The sequence below is a fragment of the Scyliorhinus torazame genome, chromosome 1 (genome assembly GCF_047496885.1).
Source record: "Scyliorhinus torazame isolate Kashiwa2021f chromosome 1, sScyTor2.1, whole genome shotgun sequence".
Lineage (NCBI taxonomy): Eukaryota > Metazoa > Chordata > Chondrichthyes > Carcharhiniformes > Scyliorhinidae > Scyliorhinus > Scyliorhinus torazame.
In genome coordinates, this window is record NC_092707.1 from 92,547,325 (window position 1) to 92,563,936 (window position 16,612).

The 16,612-nt window shown below is 43.5% G+C and overlaps 1 protein-coding gene across 11 annotated transcripts in view; it reads left to right on the forward strand.

The window, feature by feature from the left end:
* Positions 1-13,526, forward strand: part of LOC140409981 (paxillin-like) — a 251,482-nt gene extending 237,956 nt beyond the window's left edge. For all 11 annotated transcript variants that reach the window (XM_072498017.1, XM_072498021.1, XM_072498023.1 and 8 more), the window contains 3 exons: positions 59-140; positions 3,393-3,541; positions 11,695-13,526. In XM_072498017.1, coding sequence (XP_072354118.1) covers positions 59-140; positions 3,393-3,541; positions 11,695-11,961 — 498 coding nt within the window. In that variant the 3' untranslated portion in view covers positions 11,962-13,526. The remainder of the gene's footprint in view (positions 1-58; positions 141-3,392; positions 3,542-11,694) is intronic.
* The last annotated feature ends 3,086 nt before the right edge of the window (positions 13,527-16,612 follow it).

The following is a 16,612-nucleotide window of genomic DNA, read 5'->3' on the forward strand; positions in this document are numbered from 1 at the left end:
ATGACGTTATCTATTGCTTTGCTCTACAGATGCCTTCTCTTTGTTTTCTATATTACAGAAAGTGGTGACTGCACTAGATAAAACTTGGCATCCTGAACACTTCTTCTGTGCCCAGTGTGGAGCCTTCTTCGGACCAGATGGTATAATGATGTCTCTAGTATGATTTCTGTCTCATGCAGATGGGCCATTCCAGGTTCTGTCTGTTAGCATTGTACAGTGCAATTGCTGGCATACTATGTATTCTAGAATCAGTTAAGTTTACATCATGTCACTGCTGACCATGCCATGTATTGCTGAGGCCACACAGCAGGTTATCTTTCATTAAATTGGAAATAGGGACAGGGTTACTAGTCACATTATAACCTTTATACTGCCAATAGGTCCAAAGAAATTGCTGGCGATCTGGGCCAGTTGCCTTTTAAAAATTCCGGCTTTTGTGCCATGAATATTCTACTCCCTTATGCAAGAAAGTGTATTAAGCTTATATGTTGTGAATGTCTATTTCAATAATTTGGCATAATATCGGTGAAATGTTTGTAAGATATTTTATGTAATCTTCTCTATGGAATGGTTATTTTATTCCATGCAGTGATATTTAACCTAGTTATGGGTTTTGAAAGTAAATCCAGCCATATAGAATGACCAGCTACCATCAAGTGTTTCCTTGATTTGGGATTTTTGTTTGATGTTGAGGTTGATTATTGTGGTCAATAGCGTAACGGTTGCACAGTAGTTAGCACTGCTGCCTCACAGTGCTGACGACCCGGGTTCAATCCCGGCCCCGGGTCACTGTCCGTGTGGTGTTTGCACATTCTCCCTGTGTCTGCATGGGCCTCACCCCCACACCCAAAGATGTGCAGGGTAGGTGGATTCGCCATGCTAAGTTACCCCTTAATTCGGGGGGGAAAATTGGGTATTCTAAATTTTTTTAAAAAGATTATTGCGGTGAACATCTGCAAGCACATTTGCATGGATTTTGCCATAATCTGCTTTGTAGGTATACTACGTGTAATAGCTGTGAGGCTCAACAACTACTTGGCAGTTGAAAATTAACAAATCTGTTTATTTAAATTTAACTATCTACAAAGGAGGGCAAAGAATGCCATCCTACTCTTTGACTCCCTAGGCGTCGACTGGCCTACGCTCAATCACCACTCTGTGACTCTCACTCTGCTGCTCAGTCACTGCCAGATTGTGCTACCATATCTCTGTCCCCCTTAAAGTTCTTTACTACCCTATTCATGAACAGACAACTGTCTACAAGAATAGTCCATTAACAGGAATGCTGGGGTAACACAGTACGGTACTATCAGAGGACTTCCGAATTCTCTAAGAACACCTTGGCTCACTGGCCGGCTTTGCCTAAGTTGAGTTAGTGATGTCTTAAGCAGCAGTCAGGTGGTTTATAATTTCATGAGGTGCATTAGTGCAGGCATCTGCTACGATTCCCATTGGAACTACATGGGGTCCTTCCTCTGTGGAGTTCCACTGAACTTGGCAATATTGGAGGAGCTGGTGGGTGCTGCTGGTTCAGCCTGCAATGCTTGTACTGTGTTAGTTACTCTGTCCTCATGTGGCCTACACTTTGTTTCCCTGGATAGAACATGGGACCTCTTTTTGTTATGATCTTCCTGGGGACCGAGGCTGGGCCAACCTTAAAGTTCCAGACGAATGCTAAGTAATTCACTTCGAAGGACCTATCACCTTTAACAGAATCATGATATCTCTTTTGTGTACCTTGTTTCGCCTCCACTTGCCCGACTAAATTGGAAACGCTAGGCGCATCCCCATTAGTATCTCTGCAGGGGATACATCCGTAATAATCCGTGGAGCATCATTCTGTAAATTAGGAGCAAACTAGCTGGCTTTAATAGTAAGTTTTTTAATGGCAGGCTGTTTTTTAATGGCTGACTTGAATATCTGGACAGCTCTTTCTACTAAGCCCTGTTACAAGGGGGTTACAATGTGTCTGGAGTTTCTGGGGATGTTAAATTTCTAATAAGATTGTACATTTTGTCACATATTGTAAGCAGAATTATTTCTTGACTATCCTCTCCTATAATTTCATTAGCAGCGAAGAAATAGAGAAGTCTTTCAATATACTGAACCCAGTTTTCAGTCTATGCGTCAAAAGGATCGATTTTCCCAAAAAGGGACATTTTTATTTGCTAACTGTTCTTGCTGTTGCTGCAGACCCCAATGGCAGACCCCCCCCCCCCCCTCACCCGATTCCATGAGCTCCAATTTACCTCGTCACCAAATGTAATAGCTGTGAGGGTCAACAACTACTTGGCAGGTGAAAGTTAACAAATTTGTTTATTGAAGGAGGACAAAGATTGGCACCCTGCTCCTTGACTCCACAGGCATTCACTGGCCAGCATTCAACCACCGCGCTGCGAATTTGGACTCGCGCTCTGCCGCTAAGCATGTCAACCGATCAACTCGCGCTCCGCTGCTCTGCGAGTCAGCCTCCCCGAGTTTGGACTCGTGCTCCAACAACCTCTGCCGTGCTACCACACTATGCAAGTTGATTTTTCAATCGGGATTGGAAAATGGCTTTGTAAGCCATCAAAATCTTGAAAATACTGGTGATGAATTGGGGGAAGGATATGAAAGTGCTATGGCTGAATGTTGTTGCCTCTGCAGACTTTGCCTGTACAATGGAATCAAATAATCATAGAATGATACACTTACCATGGGGAGTGGTAGTAGCATTATCCTAAAGTTTACGTTACTTATTTTGCCATTAACTAGGGAAATTTACCTTCTGGAGCTGCAACAGAACACTAATTTTGTATCATATTTTCACAACATTGCATTTAGATTTGGGAGTTTTTAACAGAGGCACCTTCCATTAGTCTTTGCTCAACATCAGTCACTTTAATAAGTTACCTACCTGCATTATGTAAAACCTGTTCATTGTGGGTTCAGTTTGCTTGACTTCAAGAACAAGGGCAGCACGGTAGCACAAGTGATTAGCACTGTGGCTTCACAGCGCCAGGGCCCCAGGTTCGATTCCCCGCTGGGTCACTGTCTGTGCGGAGTTTGCACGTTCTCCCCGTGTGTGCGTGGGTTTTCTCCGGGTGCTCCGGTTTCCTCCCACAGTCCAAAGACGTGCAGGTTAGGTGGATTGGCCATGCTAAATTACCCGTAGTGTCCATAAGGGTTGGGAGGGGTTATTGGGTTGCGGGGAAAAGGTGGAAGTGAGGGATTAATGTGGGTCGGTGCAGACTCGATGGGCCGAATGGCCTCCTTCTGCACTGTATGTTCTATGTAATCTATGTAATCTATGTAACAGTGTCAATGTCACTCAAGTTTTTATTGAGTGATAGTGTGAAGTTGGGATTTTCATCTCAAATCCTTCTAAATTGACAACTATTGTTCATTTGCAGGATTCCATGAAAAAGATGGGAAGGCCTATTGTCGTAAAGATTACTTTGATATGTTTGCCCCGAAATGTGGTGGCTGTGCACGGGCTATTCTGGAAAACTACATCTCAGCCCTCAATTCACTATGGCACCCAGAGTGCTTTGTCTGCCGGGTAAGAAAAGGCAAAGATCCTAAATGTATGACACAGAATCTATTCTTGATTATTAAAATTATGCCTGGGATGTTCCTTTTTTTTTAACAATTAAACAGTAATCACGAAGCCAGGCAATAGCTTCCATAGTGATAAACATAGCTCTCTGAGCACTGCACAAAAGCCAGTGCGGAAACGGTTCAGGAGTGCCCAATGTTGGTGTGGCAGGTTGAAGCCGGGTGGTTGGGCTGTGGGATCTGTGATGAATGGATGTTTGCATTAGTAGTTTTACTTTTGAATGAAATACAATATAGTGTATCATATTAAATAAAACCATAAATAGAAAATAAGTATATAATTTTAGAACAATGATGTACGGACACACCATTAAGCCACTGAGTTCTATTGGATCTGACAACTTAAGTTCATGTCAATATTTGAATAGGAACAGAATCCAGTTAAAGTGCGATTGTGGACAGTAACTGAACATGCCTAATTAATGCTGGTTGGTACTTCATACTTTACTTGATGCAGGATGTTGGATTAACACTCTTAATGCTCTTTAACGAACAGTTAGCTACTGAGCAGTGCTTCACTCTGACTACTGCTGTTTGTCTGTAAATTAAGGAAACAAAAGATGGACTAAAATAATTAAATCACTGATCAGGAAGACAGGATGAGCAGCTGATTAACAAGATATTTATTGTTCAAAGCACCAACCATAACAGGGCAGCACTATTCTTCTGTCCAACAACAGTGGGAGATTGCAACACATGATAGGAAATCTATTTTATATAAATGAGATTTGGAAAATTAGCATATTATCTGCGTGATCACTGCAAATAGGAAATTGCATTGTTATATAGCTTCCAAAATCCTGTTTCAATTGGAAGGTATGCCTTTTTGGAGGGTCACTGAGGAGCAGGTCCGTTGATGTTCCTGAGGATCTAGCATGTCTTGTGATGTTGCTGATGGTCCTGACGAGCCAGAAAATCTTCCAATTTCTTTCGTTAGCATTTCAAGTAAGCTATTAAAGGTAAATGTCCCTCTTGAAGGGCAAGAAAATTACTTCGAAAATAAAATACTCCTCCAAGCCTCCTCTTCAGCCTGTTCAAAAGAAAGAAGAAATTGTTTCAAATATCTCTTACTTGACAGAATGTGCTCTCAATTCTGCCAATAATTACCAACCTATTGAAAAGCTGCCTTGTTAAGACATCTGGTTGGTTCCTGATGTATATGTGTGGCACTCAATGCCTGAATAACGTTAACCTCCATATTTTCTGAACTTAACCAGCCTCACTTAACCGTGAAGACCATGCTGTGGGCTACAATAGGAAGCCTGTTTCCATGGTTTATCATTCTTATTAAAATCTATGTTTTTGCTATAATTTTGTCTCCTTGTTTGACTCTGCTTTTTAACATTCCATGACTTTAAAAAGCAAAGGATGTCTGTTAGAGGACTTGAGGAGGGGCAAAGTCACAAATCACCTTGTGATTTCTATTCACATACTTATGTGTGACATGTACTGTCTGCTCTGTTTTTAAGTATATTTATTGAGATTTTGAATTTATGAATTATGCAACAAAGTTACAAAATAATACATCCCCATAAGTTGTTAAGAAGGAAAAGACGACTTAATATACATAAGTACAGAGTGGAACAGTAGAGCGACATCACAATCGGCTCGATACAATCATTAGACAGGATTAGGAACTCGTATAGCCCCACCAGAGGCCGACGGATAATAAGTTCATAATAAGATAAAGGAGCAGAATTAGGCCATTCGGACCATCGAGTCTGCTCCACCATTCTATCATGGCTAACATGTTCCTCATCTGTTACCTACAATGTTACAGTCCAAGAGCTGGATTGCAAAATCAGCCAGAGCATCTCCTCCCTAGAACACATGATCTACGAGCAAGAGTAGGCAATTTAGCCTCCCGAGCCTAAACACCTTCAATGTAATCATGGCTGATGCCATCATGGTCTCAACTCCACTGCCCTGCCCGTTCTCCATAACCCTTCAATCCATTACTAATTGAAAAATCTCTTTAACTTCTCCTTAAATCTACTCACTGTCCCTGCATCCACCGCAATCTGGGATAGCAATTTGCACAGATTCACAACTCTTTGGGAGAAGCAGTTTCTCCTCAAATCTGTTTTAAATTTGCTACCTCTTATTTTAAGATAATAACCTCTCGTTTTGCAGTGCCCCACAAGAGGATGCATAGCTCCACGTACACTTTGTCCATACCTTTTAGCACCTTGTATACCTCAATTAAATCTTCCCTCAATCTTCTAAACTCTAGAGAGTATAGGTCTAAACTGTTCAATCTCTCCTCACCCGACAAACCCCTCATTACTGGAATCAATCTAGTGAACCTCCTCTGAACTGCCTCCAATGCCACTACATATTTCCTCAAATAAGGGGACTAAAACTGTGCACAATACTCCAGGTGCGGTCTTACCAATGCCTTGTATAGTTGCAGATAGACAAAATAAAGTCAAAAACAAATCAGTACCTGTGTCTGCGTGGGCCTCACCCCCACAACCCAGCGATTTGCACCCCCTCCCATGCCCACAATCACCATGAAAAACCATGCCCAGGGTCGGGTGCACACCAACATACATCCCCTTTGACTCCAGCAGTGCCAAAGGCACCACTGACCCTTCGCAGCCATCTTTGGATACCAGCCCCTTCTGCACCCATGTGGAAGCCAAAAGCAGATTCATCCTTACAAAAGCAAAAGGAAATGCATGAAAACTGGAGTCCTAAGGGGAGTTGCGTATATGCCGCCCAACGTAATTAAAGCCCAATCCAGGCCCTAGGCAGAAACAAAATCATTCCAGACAAATGGAGAGAGAGGACCAGCAGCAACACGTTCAGATTACGATCAAATCAACACGGTCTCCCAGCCAACAAGGGAATGGGAACCAAATGCCCCCCCCCCCCCCCCGCATTCTGAACCCATCCACGAAGAGAGGGACCCTTGCGGAGAGAAAAAAACTCAACCTCAAGGGAGAGTTGGAAGAAACCTCGTCCTCCCCAGAATAAGAAATCTGCCCAGGCCATCGCAGGATAAGGATATGGGTTGTTAAATTCAATAACTTAAAAAGAAACAAAAATAATTAAACCAAAAAAAAGAAACCCAAAATGGATTAGCTCTAACTGGGAGGCTATCCTCAATCTAAGTGAGGGTTGAACCACCACAACCATCCATCCCTCTTCCCTGCCCAGCCCCATTCATCATTCCCAATAACTAAAAGGAGTAAAACTGCGCAAATCACATTCCTCTGAATTGACTCTTATGATTCTGTTAGATCAGGATAATCAACGATACAGGCCATCACACTCACAATTCACACCTCCATGCAGGAAAAAAGACAGCAACACAAAATCAACAACATGGTCAACATGGAGCAACGTCCTGGATTACAGAAGAACCGTAGGGCAATTTTCAGAATAAAGACATCTTCCATGTTGCACGAGAAGACCGAGGATAAGACAGGATCAACAAGCACTCTTCAGGATCTCCCAAGGATTCCGATGATCTAAGCCAGAGACCCAGGTGATTCACAACCTAAGCCCTGACCAGGGATAACGACCCGATGAGCTCAGCCATTCCCAAACCCTCACGACAAGCATCAAGACAGGACATCAAACAACCAGCAATCAGTGGGCCAGGATACATTGTGCTCCATCAAAGCTGATGCACTCAACATCCAAATCAGGATTACCAAAGCATGGCAGGAAATTTTCGAACACAATTGGGAACTTGCCTGTCTCCCCTCTCCAGAACCAGACAAGATGGACGACACAACATGCATCAGGATGCAACAGGAAAGGGGCCCTCACCAGGTAATGTGCTCTTTCAAGTGCAAGACCTTCTCTTGTGCCTCCATTGCTCTCATAAATAACTCACAGCTCTTCAAAATGATTGTTGACGACCTGCACCACAGAGCCGAGATCCTCAGCCAAAACAACATCTTTGATAGCGGCCATCATCCAGATGCACGCAGCATCACCACGACGAGAGCCTGCTCAGCGGCAACTGTGCCACAGCAAGCTGGGTCCCATTCCGACTGCCATGAACAAATGAGGATTTCAACATTTTATTTCTGATCTTACTCAGAAACAACAATGAGGAACTTCCAGGGACATAGCACCTGCCATGTAACCCAGAAAAAGACGAACGTGAAATGTGCAGCAGGATGAAGTGACAGATTAAACGATGAGCAGAGCTGGAGCTCACAGAAACATTACCGTTCCCGCGCGCACATCACGTGACCTCTTGCTGTCTGCTGTGATTTTTTTGGTGAATTAAAATTCCTGCATTACACTTCTCTTATTCCTCTTTAAATGTTTTTTATTGGTTTTTCATTTTCATACATAGCAAGGTCATATAGCGACACATATATTACATAGTGATAAATCAGTCCCACTCTACAGCACGTATTTACAAACTTTCTATCGGGGACGCACAGGGTGTTGTCGGCGTATGTTCCTCCTTATTTTCTCCATCCCTATCTCCCCTCCCCCACTTTTTCCCTTTCATCAGTGCTTGTAGTCTCTCTGTGGACCCCCCCCCAAAAACAGGTTGGTGAATGGCTTCCACATCTTGTGGAAAGCCCTCTTCCGATCGCCAGCCGAGCAGGATTCTTCGGGTGATTAGGGAGGCAAAGGCTAGCGTACCGGCCCCCTCCCCATCAGGAGTTCTGGCTGGTCAGATACCCTGAAGACCGCCACTTTTGGGCATGGCTCCCCCTTCACCCCCACAACCTTTGGACATTGCCTCGAAGAAGTCTGACGAGACCCTGACAAGTCTGGGGCATGCCCAGAAATATGTGGGTGTGGTTGGCCAGACCTCCCTGGCATCGTTCACATTTGTCCTCCACGTCCGAGAAGAACCTGCTCAATTGTGAGCAGTTTTGTTTTGGGTCCCGTATCTAAGGAAGGATGTGTTGGCCTTGGAAAGGGTCCAGAGGAGGTTCACCAGAATGATCCCTGGAATGAAGACCTTTGGATATGAGGAACGGTTGAGGTCTCTGGGTCTGTACTCGTTGGAGTTTAGAAGGATGAGGGTGGATCCTATTGAAACTTACAGTTACTTAGAGGCCTAGATAGAGTGGACGAGGAAAGAATGTTTCCACTAGTAAGAAAAACTAGAACCTGAGGCCACAGCCTCAGACTGAAGGGACGATCCTTTCAAACAGAGATGAGGAGAAATCTCTTCAGCCCGAGGCAGGTGAATCTGGGGAACTCTTTGCCGCAGAAGGCTGGGGAGGCCAAATCACAGTGTCTTTAAGATCTAGATAGATAGGTTCTTGTTTAATAAGTGGATAAAGGGTTTTGGGGAGAAGGCAGGGGAATAGAGATGAGAAAAATATCAGCCATGATTGAATGGTGGAGCAGACTCGATGGGCCGAGTGGCCAATTCTGCTCCTAAGTCATATGGGTTCTGGTTAGGTGCACTCTGTGTACCACCGTTAGCTGCATTAGGCCTAGCCTTGCATATGTAGAGGTAGAGTTGACCCTGTTCAGTGCTTCACTCCAGAATCCCCACCCTATTTCAATCCCTAGCTCTTCCTCCAATTTTTCTCTCATTTCATCCAGTGGGGAGCGTGCCCTTCCCAACAGTCGCATGTACAGGTCCGCAACATCTACTGGTTTTTATAACCTCCAGACACAACTATTCCAATGCTGACCTTCTACCTTGCATCCTCCATAGATAACTTATCCAAAACTCTCCTACCCGTATGCTATCTCTCACCAAGTCCTGTTTACCCATGTGCTTGTTGACCTACACTGAGGTTTTCCATAACCCAGGAGTCAATTTTAATATTCTCAATGGTTGTTTTCAAATCCCTCCAAGCCCTCAGAATCGCAGAAGTGTTTTGGCACAGAAAGAGACCATTCAGCCCACCGTGCCTGCAGCAGCTCTCCAAATGAGCCCTCTGGCTTTGTGCCATTCTCTTTGTCTCTACTCTCTGTAAGCTCTTCCAGCCTGACAATCCATTGAGATCTTTGTGCTCATCCAGTCTGGTCTCTTGCTTATCTTTGATTTTTATTGCTGTATCATTGGTCACGTCTAGAACTGCACGGTGGCACAGTGGTTAGCACTGCTTCCTCACGGCGCCAAGGTCCTGGTTTCGATCCTAGCCCCCGGGTCACTGTCCATGTGGAGTTTGCACATTCTCCCCGTGTCTGCATGGGCCTCACCCCCACAACCCAAAGATGTGTAGGTGAATTGGCCACGCTAAATTCCCCCTTTTATTTGGGGAAAGAATTGGGTACTCTAAATTTATTAGATGCCCATGTCTTCAGCTGCCTTGGCCGTAAGCTCTGGAATTCCCTCCCCAAACCTATCCACATCTTCACCTCATTTGCTTTCAGCTGTTCCTTAGACTCGATGACCATGCATTTATTTAGGGATTTTCATGTAGTAAAATGTCCCAAGGACAAGAATACAGAAACAAGAATGGCAGGGTACAATGAGAGAAGTGCAGATAGCTCATCCAATTGGTCAAGTTCTTTTGGAGGGGCACTTCCAGTGGCACCCTCGAGGAAGCAGGTTGGATCACTCCCGCCCGCGATGGGCAAACGGACCTGTTAAATGGACTTTTGCGGGACCTGCGACCTGGTAGGTTGAGGAGACGCTAGCTGGACTTGAACTAAGGAACTCTGGGCTCAGAGCTTTTGTGTGGCGGCGGTTTGTTAGATTATCCTGTACTGTAACGTTATATCCAAGATTGTTTTCAGCCAGGACAGGGAGCGGGGGCTGGAGGGCGCACTGTGTGGGGGGTTTGTGGGAGATTGCATCGAGTGGGGGGGGGGGTAGAAAGAGGGGCCCTGCAAAAGGGGTCCCGCGCTTGGTACCTTTTGGCGGGAGATCGGGGCCTCGGAGAGGGGGATGGGCTAGGGGCTGGTCAGGGGACATGGAAGGGCACGGGGAAATACGATCAGGTTAATGGGCCCTTGGTGTGTGAGGGGAAGACCCGAGTGCTCGGGTGGGAGATAGACAGGCGCCAAGGGCAGGGGTCAGCGTAGCTAACGTAAGTCAGGGGGCACCAGGGAGAGTAGGAGGAGGGGCGCGCTAGGGCCAGGCGCGGGGCTGGCCTGGCAGGTCAGGCCTCGGGGGGTGGGGGAGGCTAGGGGGGAGCAGACGGGAAGGGGAGCAGAGGAGACTTTTGGGGCAAGGGGGGGGGGGCGGTGGGCGTCGTGGGACCGCCTGAGGGAGAGAGTCGCTGCGGACTCTCCGGGAGCGGCACAGGAAACCGATAGCAGCAGCACCCGAGGGGGTGGGGGGGTTAGAGCCACGTTAGTTTAGTTGAACACGTGGGACATGGCAAACAGAGTTGGTAGGGGGAATGTTTTGTTAACATGTTTATTCTTTCCCACTGTTTGTTTTCACTATGTTAAGGCCCTTTGCATAGGCCCTGTGATCTCCCTGGAAATGTTACAAATTTGTTTTAAATAAAAACATTTTTTAAAATAAAAAATTTTAAAACGTTCTTTTGAAGGGAACATAGCATTTTCTGTTCCCAAATTCAGTTTTATTTTTCCATTGAATCTATGCTAAATCTAATCTTTGAACTGTTTTAGTTATGATTTTATTCTGTGATGGTTGCATTGAATTTTCCAAATCCAAATATGGACCTGTGCAGAAATTACTTTTTATCCCTGTTAGCACTTTAATAAGCAGAATTTGCCTATAAAATCATGTATGTAATCGTGTTCAGTTAATCTCCTCTATATCTGTATACATTTTGTGATCTTGAGCAGTAATATGGGAAAAAAACTTCAATATCTTGTTTCCTGAAAATCTTACTTCAATAAGTGTTGTGGAATAATTTATGGTGTATCCATGATGGACACGAGAATGGATGGTGGGGGATGCCTAAATGCTTTTCTGGACAAATGTCTAATTGGAAAACATTTTTTTAATGGAATGTTGATTGCAAATTCTAATCTAATGGACAATTTTTATTAACTCAGTATATTGGCCCACAGAACAAAATAGTTCAAAGCTACTCGTGCTGTGGCTCGCAATATTGATATGCCAAGTGGTCACTGTAAATCACTGGACAAACTAAGTGTATGATCTGCATGCATGGATGACAGCTGTATTATAAAACCACTTTATTGATATCTATGTTTCTGTCTTGCTTACAGGAATGTTTCACCCCATTCATAAATGGCAGCTTTTTTGAACATGAGGGGCAGCCATACTGTGAGATGCATTATCATGAGCGTCGCAACTCACTTTGCTCTGGATGCCAGAAGCCTATTACAGGACGCTGTATCACCGCCATGGGGAAGAAGTTCCACCCAGAGCACTTTGTCTGTGCTTTCTGCCTGAAACAGCTCAACAAGGGCACCTTCAAGGAGCAGAATGACAAACCCTACTGTCACAACTGCTTTATCAAGCTCTTCTGTTAGATCTATCCCACCAACCACTTGTTCAGTTCAATCATTCCTGCAATTCCACACCCATGCACATGCCAATGGAACAGCCAACTCCAGCTTTTAGGGATAATACAGATCTTGAACTGAACACTTTATACATAAATAATCTGTCCTTTAGAGACTAAGAAAAAGAAAGTCCTCTGAATGAGGTGGTAAGAGTGCCATAATGCCATCCCCCACTCCCTCAACCAAGGTGTTGAACGCCAAGCTAATAGCCTTCTGTAGTAGACTGGTTGAAGAGTTGGCAGATCCAATAACCGGAATCCATAATCGGCAATAGAACATAAATCACAATGAAGAAAGACCATTGATCTTTGTCCAGCTCAGCTCTTAGTAGATTATTTTTCAAGAGCTGCACAGACCTTTCTAACCTCAAAACATCAATGACAACAACACAGTGAATGTCATGCAAGTGGTTTTGTGTAGTAAAGATAAATTAAACACTGAGTACCATAACCCTAACTGAACAGCCCTGAAGGACTTGGTAAAACCAACTACACCGGATCAATCCCAAAATGAACCCAGTTAAACTGGAAGAAAGTCTCCAAGAAACTGTCTGAAATGTGGATGAAGGCACTGGAAAGCAGAGGTATCTTTTGAGAAAGTTTACTTGGTCGTACACCAGTGTCTCCGTGATGTCAGTAATGCCTTTGACCGTAACTGAAGCAATAATATTTCTCAGCGATGGCCACAATCGCACTGTCCTGTGTAGGTTCACAGGAGAGTCTCCTTCTGTAGATGTATTTGATAGAAACTTTACAGTACTGAAACTTTTTATCCTCTGGGTTCAGTTATCAAAAAGATCTTGTAATTTTGAACTTTCATGTCAGAGCTTTGTGATTTTAAAAACATGGCAACCACTTTTGTAAGCCACACATCTGATCTGTCGGTGATGGTAATTCATTGTATAATTGGTAATTTTTGTGCTTTCTTACAATACTAATGACTGATTCTTAAATGGAAAATCCAAAGGACTGTTAGACAGGACATCGCCTAATCAATTTTATAGCACAAAATGGTTTTAGTCTTTGAGGCATGTCCTAACCTAATATTCGTGAACAGAACATTTTGCATTTGTGAGCCTGCTGTATTTTTATCAAGTTCCTCCATTGCCTAATTTGCCAATAATTTATCTTTTTATGAAAAGTCTTAATTCCTGCTGCGGAGCTTTTTGGGTCTTCCCTGAAAATGTGTTGTAATATTTTGTCTTTCATCTTATGAATGATTCATTTTTTTTAAACTATGGTAACAGCAGAGGTTATAAGCATTGTAGTGCCATTTCGTAAGTCACAATCAATTCAATCAGTTCAACTGAAGCCTAATTAAACCAGTGTTTACATTGCATTGAATTCAATCTGCCATTAAACCAAAGGGAATCGCTTGAGAATGAGAGAAACTTTTCCAAGGAAATAGTCCTGATTCCTGCCCTGTGATCAGTGATAATTATCTGTGTTAACTACATCTTTGTACATCCTTTAATCATGGCTCGCACATATAATCTCATGGTTTTTTGCCAATAAAAGTTGCTTTTCACTTTACTTCATTTGTTGAGTTTGTTTTCATCTGCTAAAGGATCCAAATTGATCCTGCACAATCTATTTTTACAGTTGTCCGGCTGGAGGCTAGTTGGTGAAGTTGGATCATATATTTTTAAAATGAGAAACCCAGATGAAGGAGAATTGCCTCCAGTTCAGGGTAGTAGAGAATGGGGTAAATCTGGAAGAAGCAATTACTTGAGGCCAATCTTGACTTTTAAAAGTCTGCAGAGATCGGAAGGACTGACGAGAATGAACAGTTTACTTTATAAGAATATGCTTCAGTGGGAGACTATATGATGAGTCTTACTTCAACAAATACATTTTCAATAAATCTAATAAAGGTTTCAGGAGAAAGGGCAGCACGGTGGTGCAGTGGTTAGCACTGCCGTCTCACGACGCCGAGGTCCCAGGTTTGATCCCGGCCCTGGGTCACTGTCCGTGTGGTGTTTGCACATTCTCCCCGTGTTTGCGTGGGTTTCTCCCCCACAACACAAAGATGTGTAGGGTAGGCGGAGTGGCCATGCTAAATTGCCCCTTAGTTGAGAAAAATGAATTGGGTACTCTAAATTTATATTTAAAAAAAGATTTGAGGAGAAACTTCTTTATTCACTGTCTGGTCATATTATGGAACTTACTGACACACGGAGTAGTTAAAGCGAACTGCATTGACGTATTTCTATTGCTGCACTTTTCAAGACCATGGATAACTCAAAGCACCTGACAGCAAATAAGTACTGTTGAAGTTAGTCACTATTGTAATTTAGGTTGTGTTTAATTAATGATAGATGAATTAATGATCTCATAGTTGGGGATCCTCTTGGAAGGAGCGATCACAATATGGTGGAATTTAAAATACAGATGGAGGGTGAGAAGGTAAAATCAAACACTAGTGTTTTGTGCTTAAACAAAGGAGATTACAATGGGATGAGAGAAGAGCTAGCTAAGGTAGACTGGGAGCAAAGACTTTATGGTGGAACAGTTGAGGAAGTGATTTTTCACAGTGCTCAGCAAAGGTTCATACCAACAAAAAGGAAGGACGGTAGAAAGGGAAAACCGACCGTGGATATCTAAGGAAATAAGGGAGAGTATCAAATTGAAGGAAAAAGCATACAAAGTGACAAAGATTAGTGGGAGACTAGAGGACTGGGAAATCTTCAGGGGGCAACAGAAAGCTACTAAACAAAAGCTATAAAGAAGAGTAAGATAGATTGTGAGAGTAAACTTGCTCAGAATATAAAAACAGATAGTAAAAATTTCTACAAATATATAAAACAAAAAAGAGTGGTTAAGGTAAATATTGGTCCTTTAGAGGATGAGAAGGGAGATTTAATAATGGGAGATGAGGAAATGGCTGAGGAACTGAACAGGTTTTTTGGGTCTGTCTTCACAGTGGAAGACACAAATAACATGCCAGTGACTGATGGAAATGAGGTTATGACCAGTGAGGATCTTGAGATGATTGTTATCACTAAGGAGGTAGTGAGGGGCAAGCTAATAGGGCTAAAGCTAGACAAGTCTCCTGGCCCTGATGGAATGCATGCCAGAGTACTAGAAGAGATGACTAGGGAAATTGCAAATGCACTAATAATTTACCAAAATCACTAGACTCTGGGGTGGTCCCGACGGATTGGAAATTAGCAAACGTGACACCACTGTTTAAAAAGGAGGTAGGCAGAAAGCGGGTAATTATAGGCCAGTTAGTTTAACTTCGGTAGTAGGGAAGATACTGGAATCTATCATCGAGGAAGAAATAGCGAGGCATCTGGATGGAAATTGTCCCAGTGGGCAAACGCAGCATGGGTTCATAAAGGGCAGGTTGTGCCTAACTAATTTAGTGGAATTTTTTGAGGATATTACCAGTGGGGTAGATAACGGGGAGCCAATGGATGTGGTATATCTGGATTTCCAGAAAACTTTTGACAAGGTGCCACACAAAAGGATGCTGCATTAGATAAAGATGCATGGCATTAAGGGTAAAGTAGTAGCATGGATAGAAGATTGGTTAATTAATAGAGAGCAGAGAGTGGGGATTAATGGGTGTTTCTCTGGTTGGCAATCAGTAGCTAGTGGTGTCCCTCAGGGATCAGTGTTGGGCCCACAATTGTTCACAATTTACATAGATGATTTGGAGTTGGGGACCAAGGGCAATGTGTCCAAGTTTGCAGACGACACTAAGATGAGTGGTAAAGCAAAAAGTGCAGAGGATACTGGAAGTCTGCAGAGGGATTTGGATAGGCTAAGTGAATGGGCTAGGGTCTGGCAGACGGAATACAATGTTGACAAATGTGAGGTTATTCATTTTGGTAGGAATAACAGCAAAAGGGATTATTATTTAAATGATAAAATATTAAAACATGCTGCTGTGCAAAGAGACCTGGGTGTGCTAGTGCCTGAGTCACAAAAAGTTGGTTTACAGGTGCAACAGGTGATTAAGAAGGCAAATGGAATTTTGTACTTCATTGCAAGAGGGATGGAGTTTAAGACTAGGGAGGTTATGCTGCAATTGTATAAGGTGTTAGTGAGGCCACACCTGGAGTATTGTGTTCAGTTTTGGTCTCCTTACCTGAGAAAAGACGTACTGGCGCTGGAGGGTGTGCAGAGGAGATTCACTAGGTTAATCCCAGAGTTGAGGGGGTTGGATTACGAGGAGAGGTTGAGTAGACTGGGACTGTACTCGTTGGAATTTTTAAAGGATGCGGGGGGGGGATCTTATAGAAACATATAACATTATGAAGGGAATAGATAGGATAGATGCGGGCAGGTTGTTTCCACTGGCGGGTGAAAGCAGAACTAGGGGGCATAGCCTCAAAATAAGGGGAAGTAGATTTAGGACTGAATTTAGGAGGAACTTCTTCACCCAAAGGGTTGTGAATCTATGGATTTCCTTGCCCAGTGAAGCAGTAGAGGCACCTTCGTTATGTTTTTAAGATAAAGATAGATGGTCTTTTGAAGAATAAAGGGATTAAGGGTTATGGTGTTCGGGCCGGAAAGTGGAGCTGAGTCCACAAAAGATCAGCCATGATCTCATTGAATGGCGGAGCAGGCTCCAGGGGCCAGATGGCCTACTCCTGCTCCATGTTCTTATG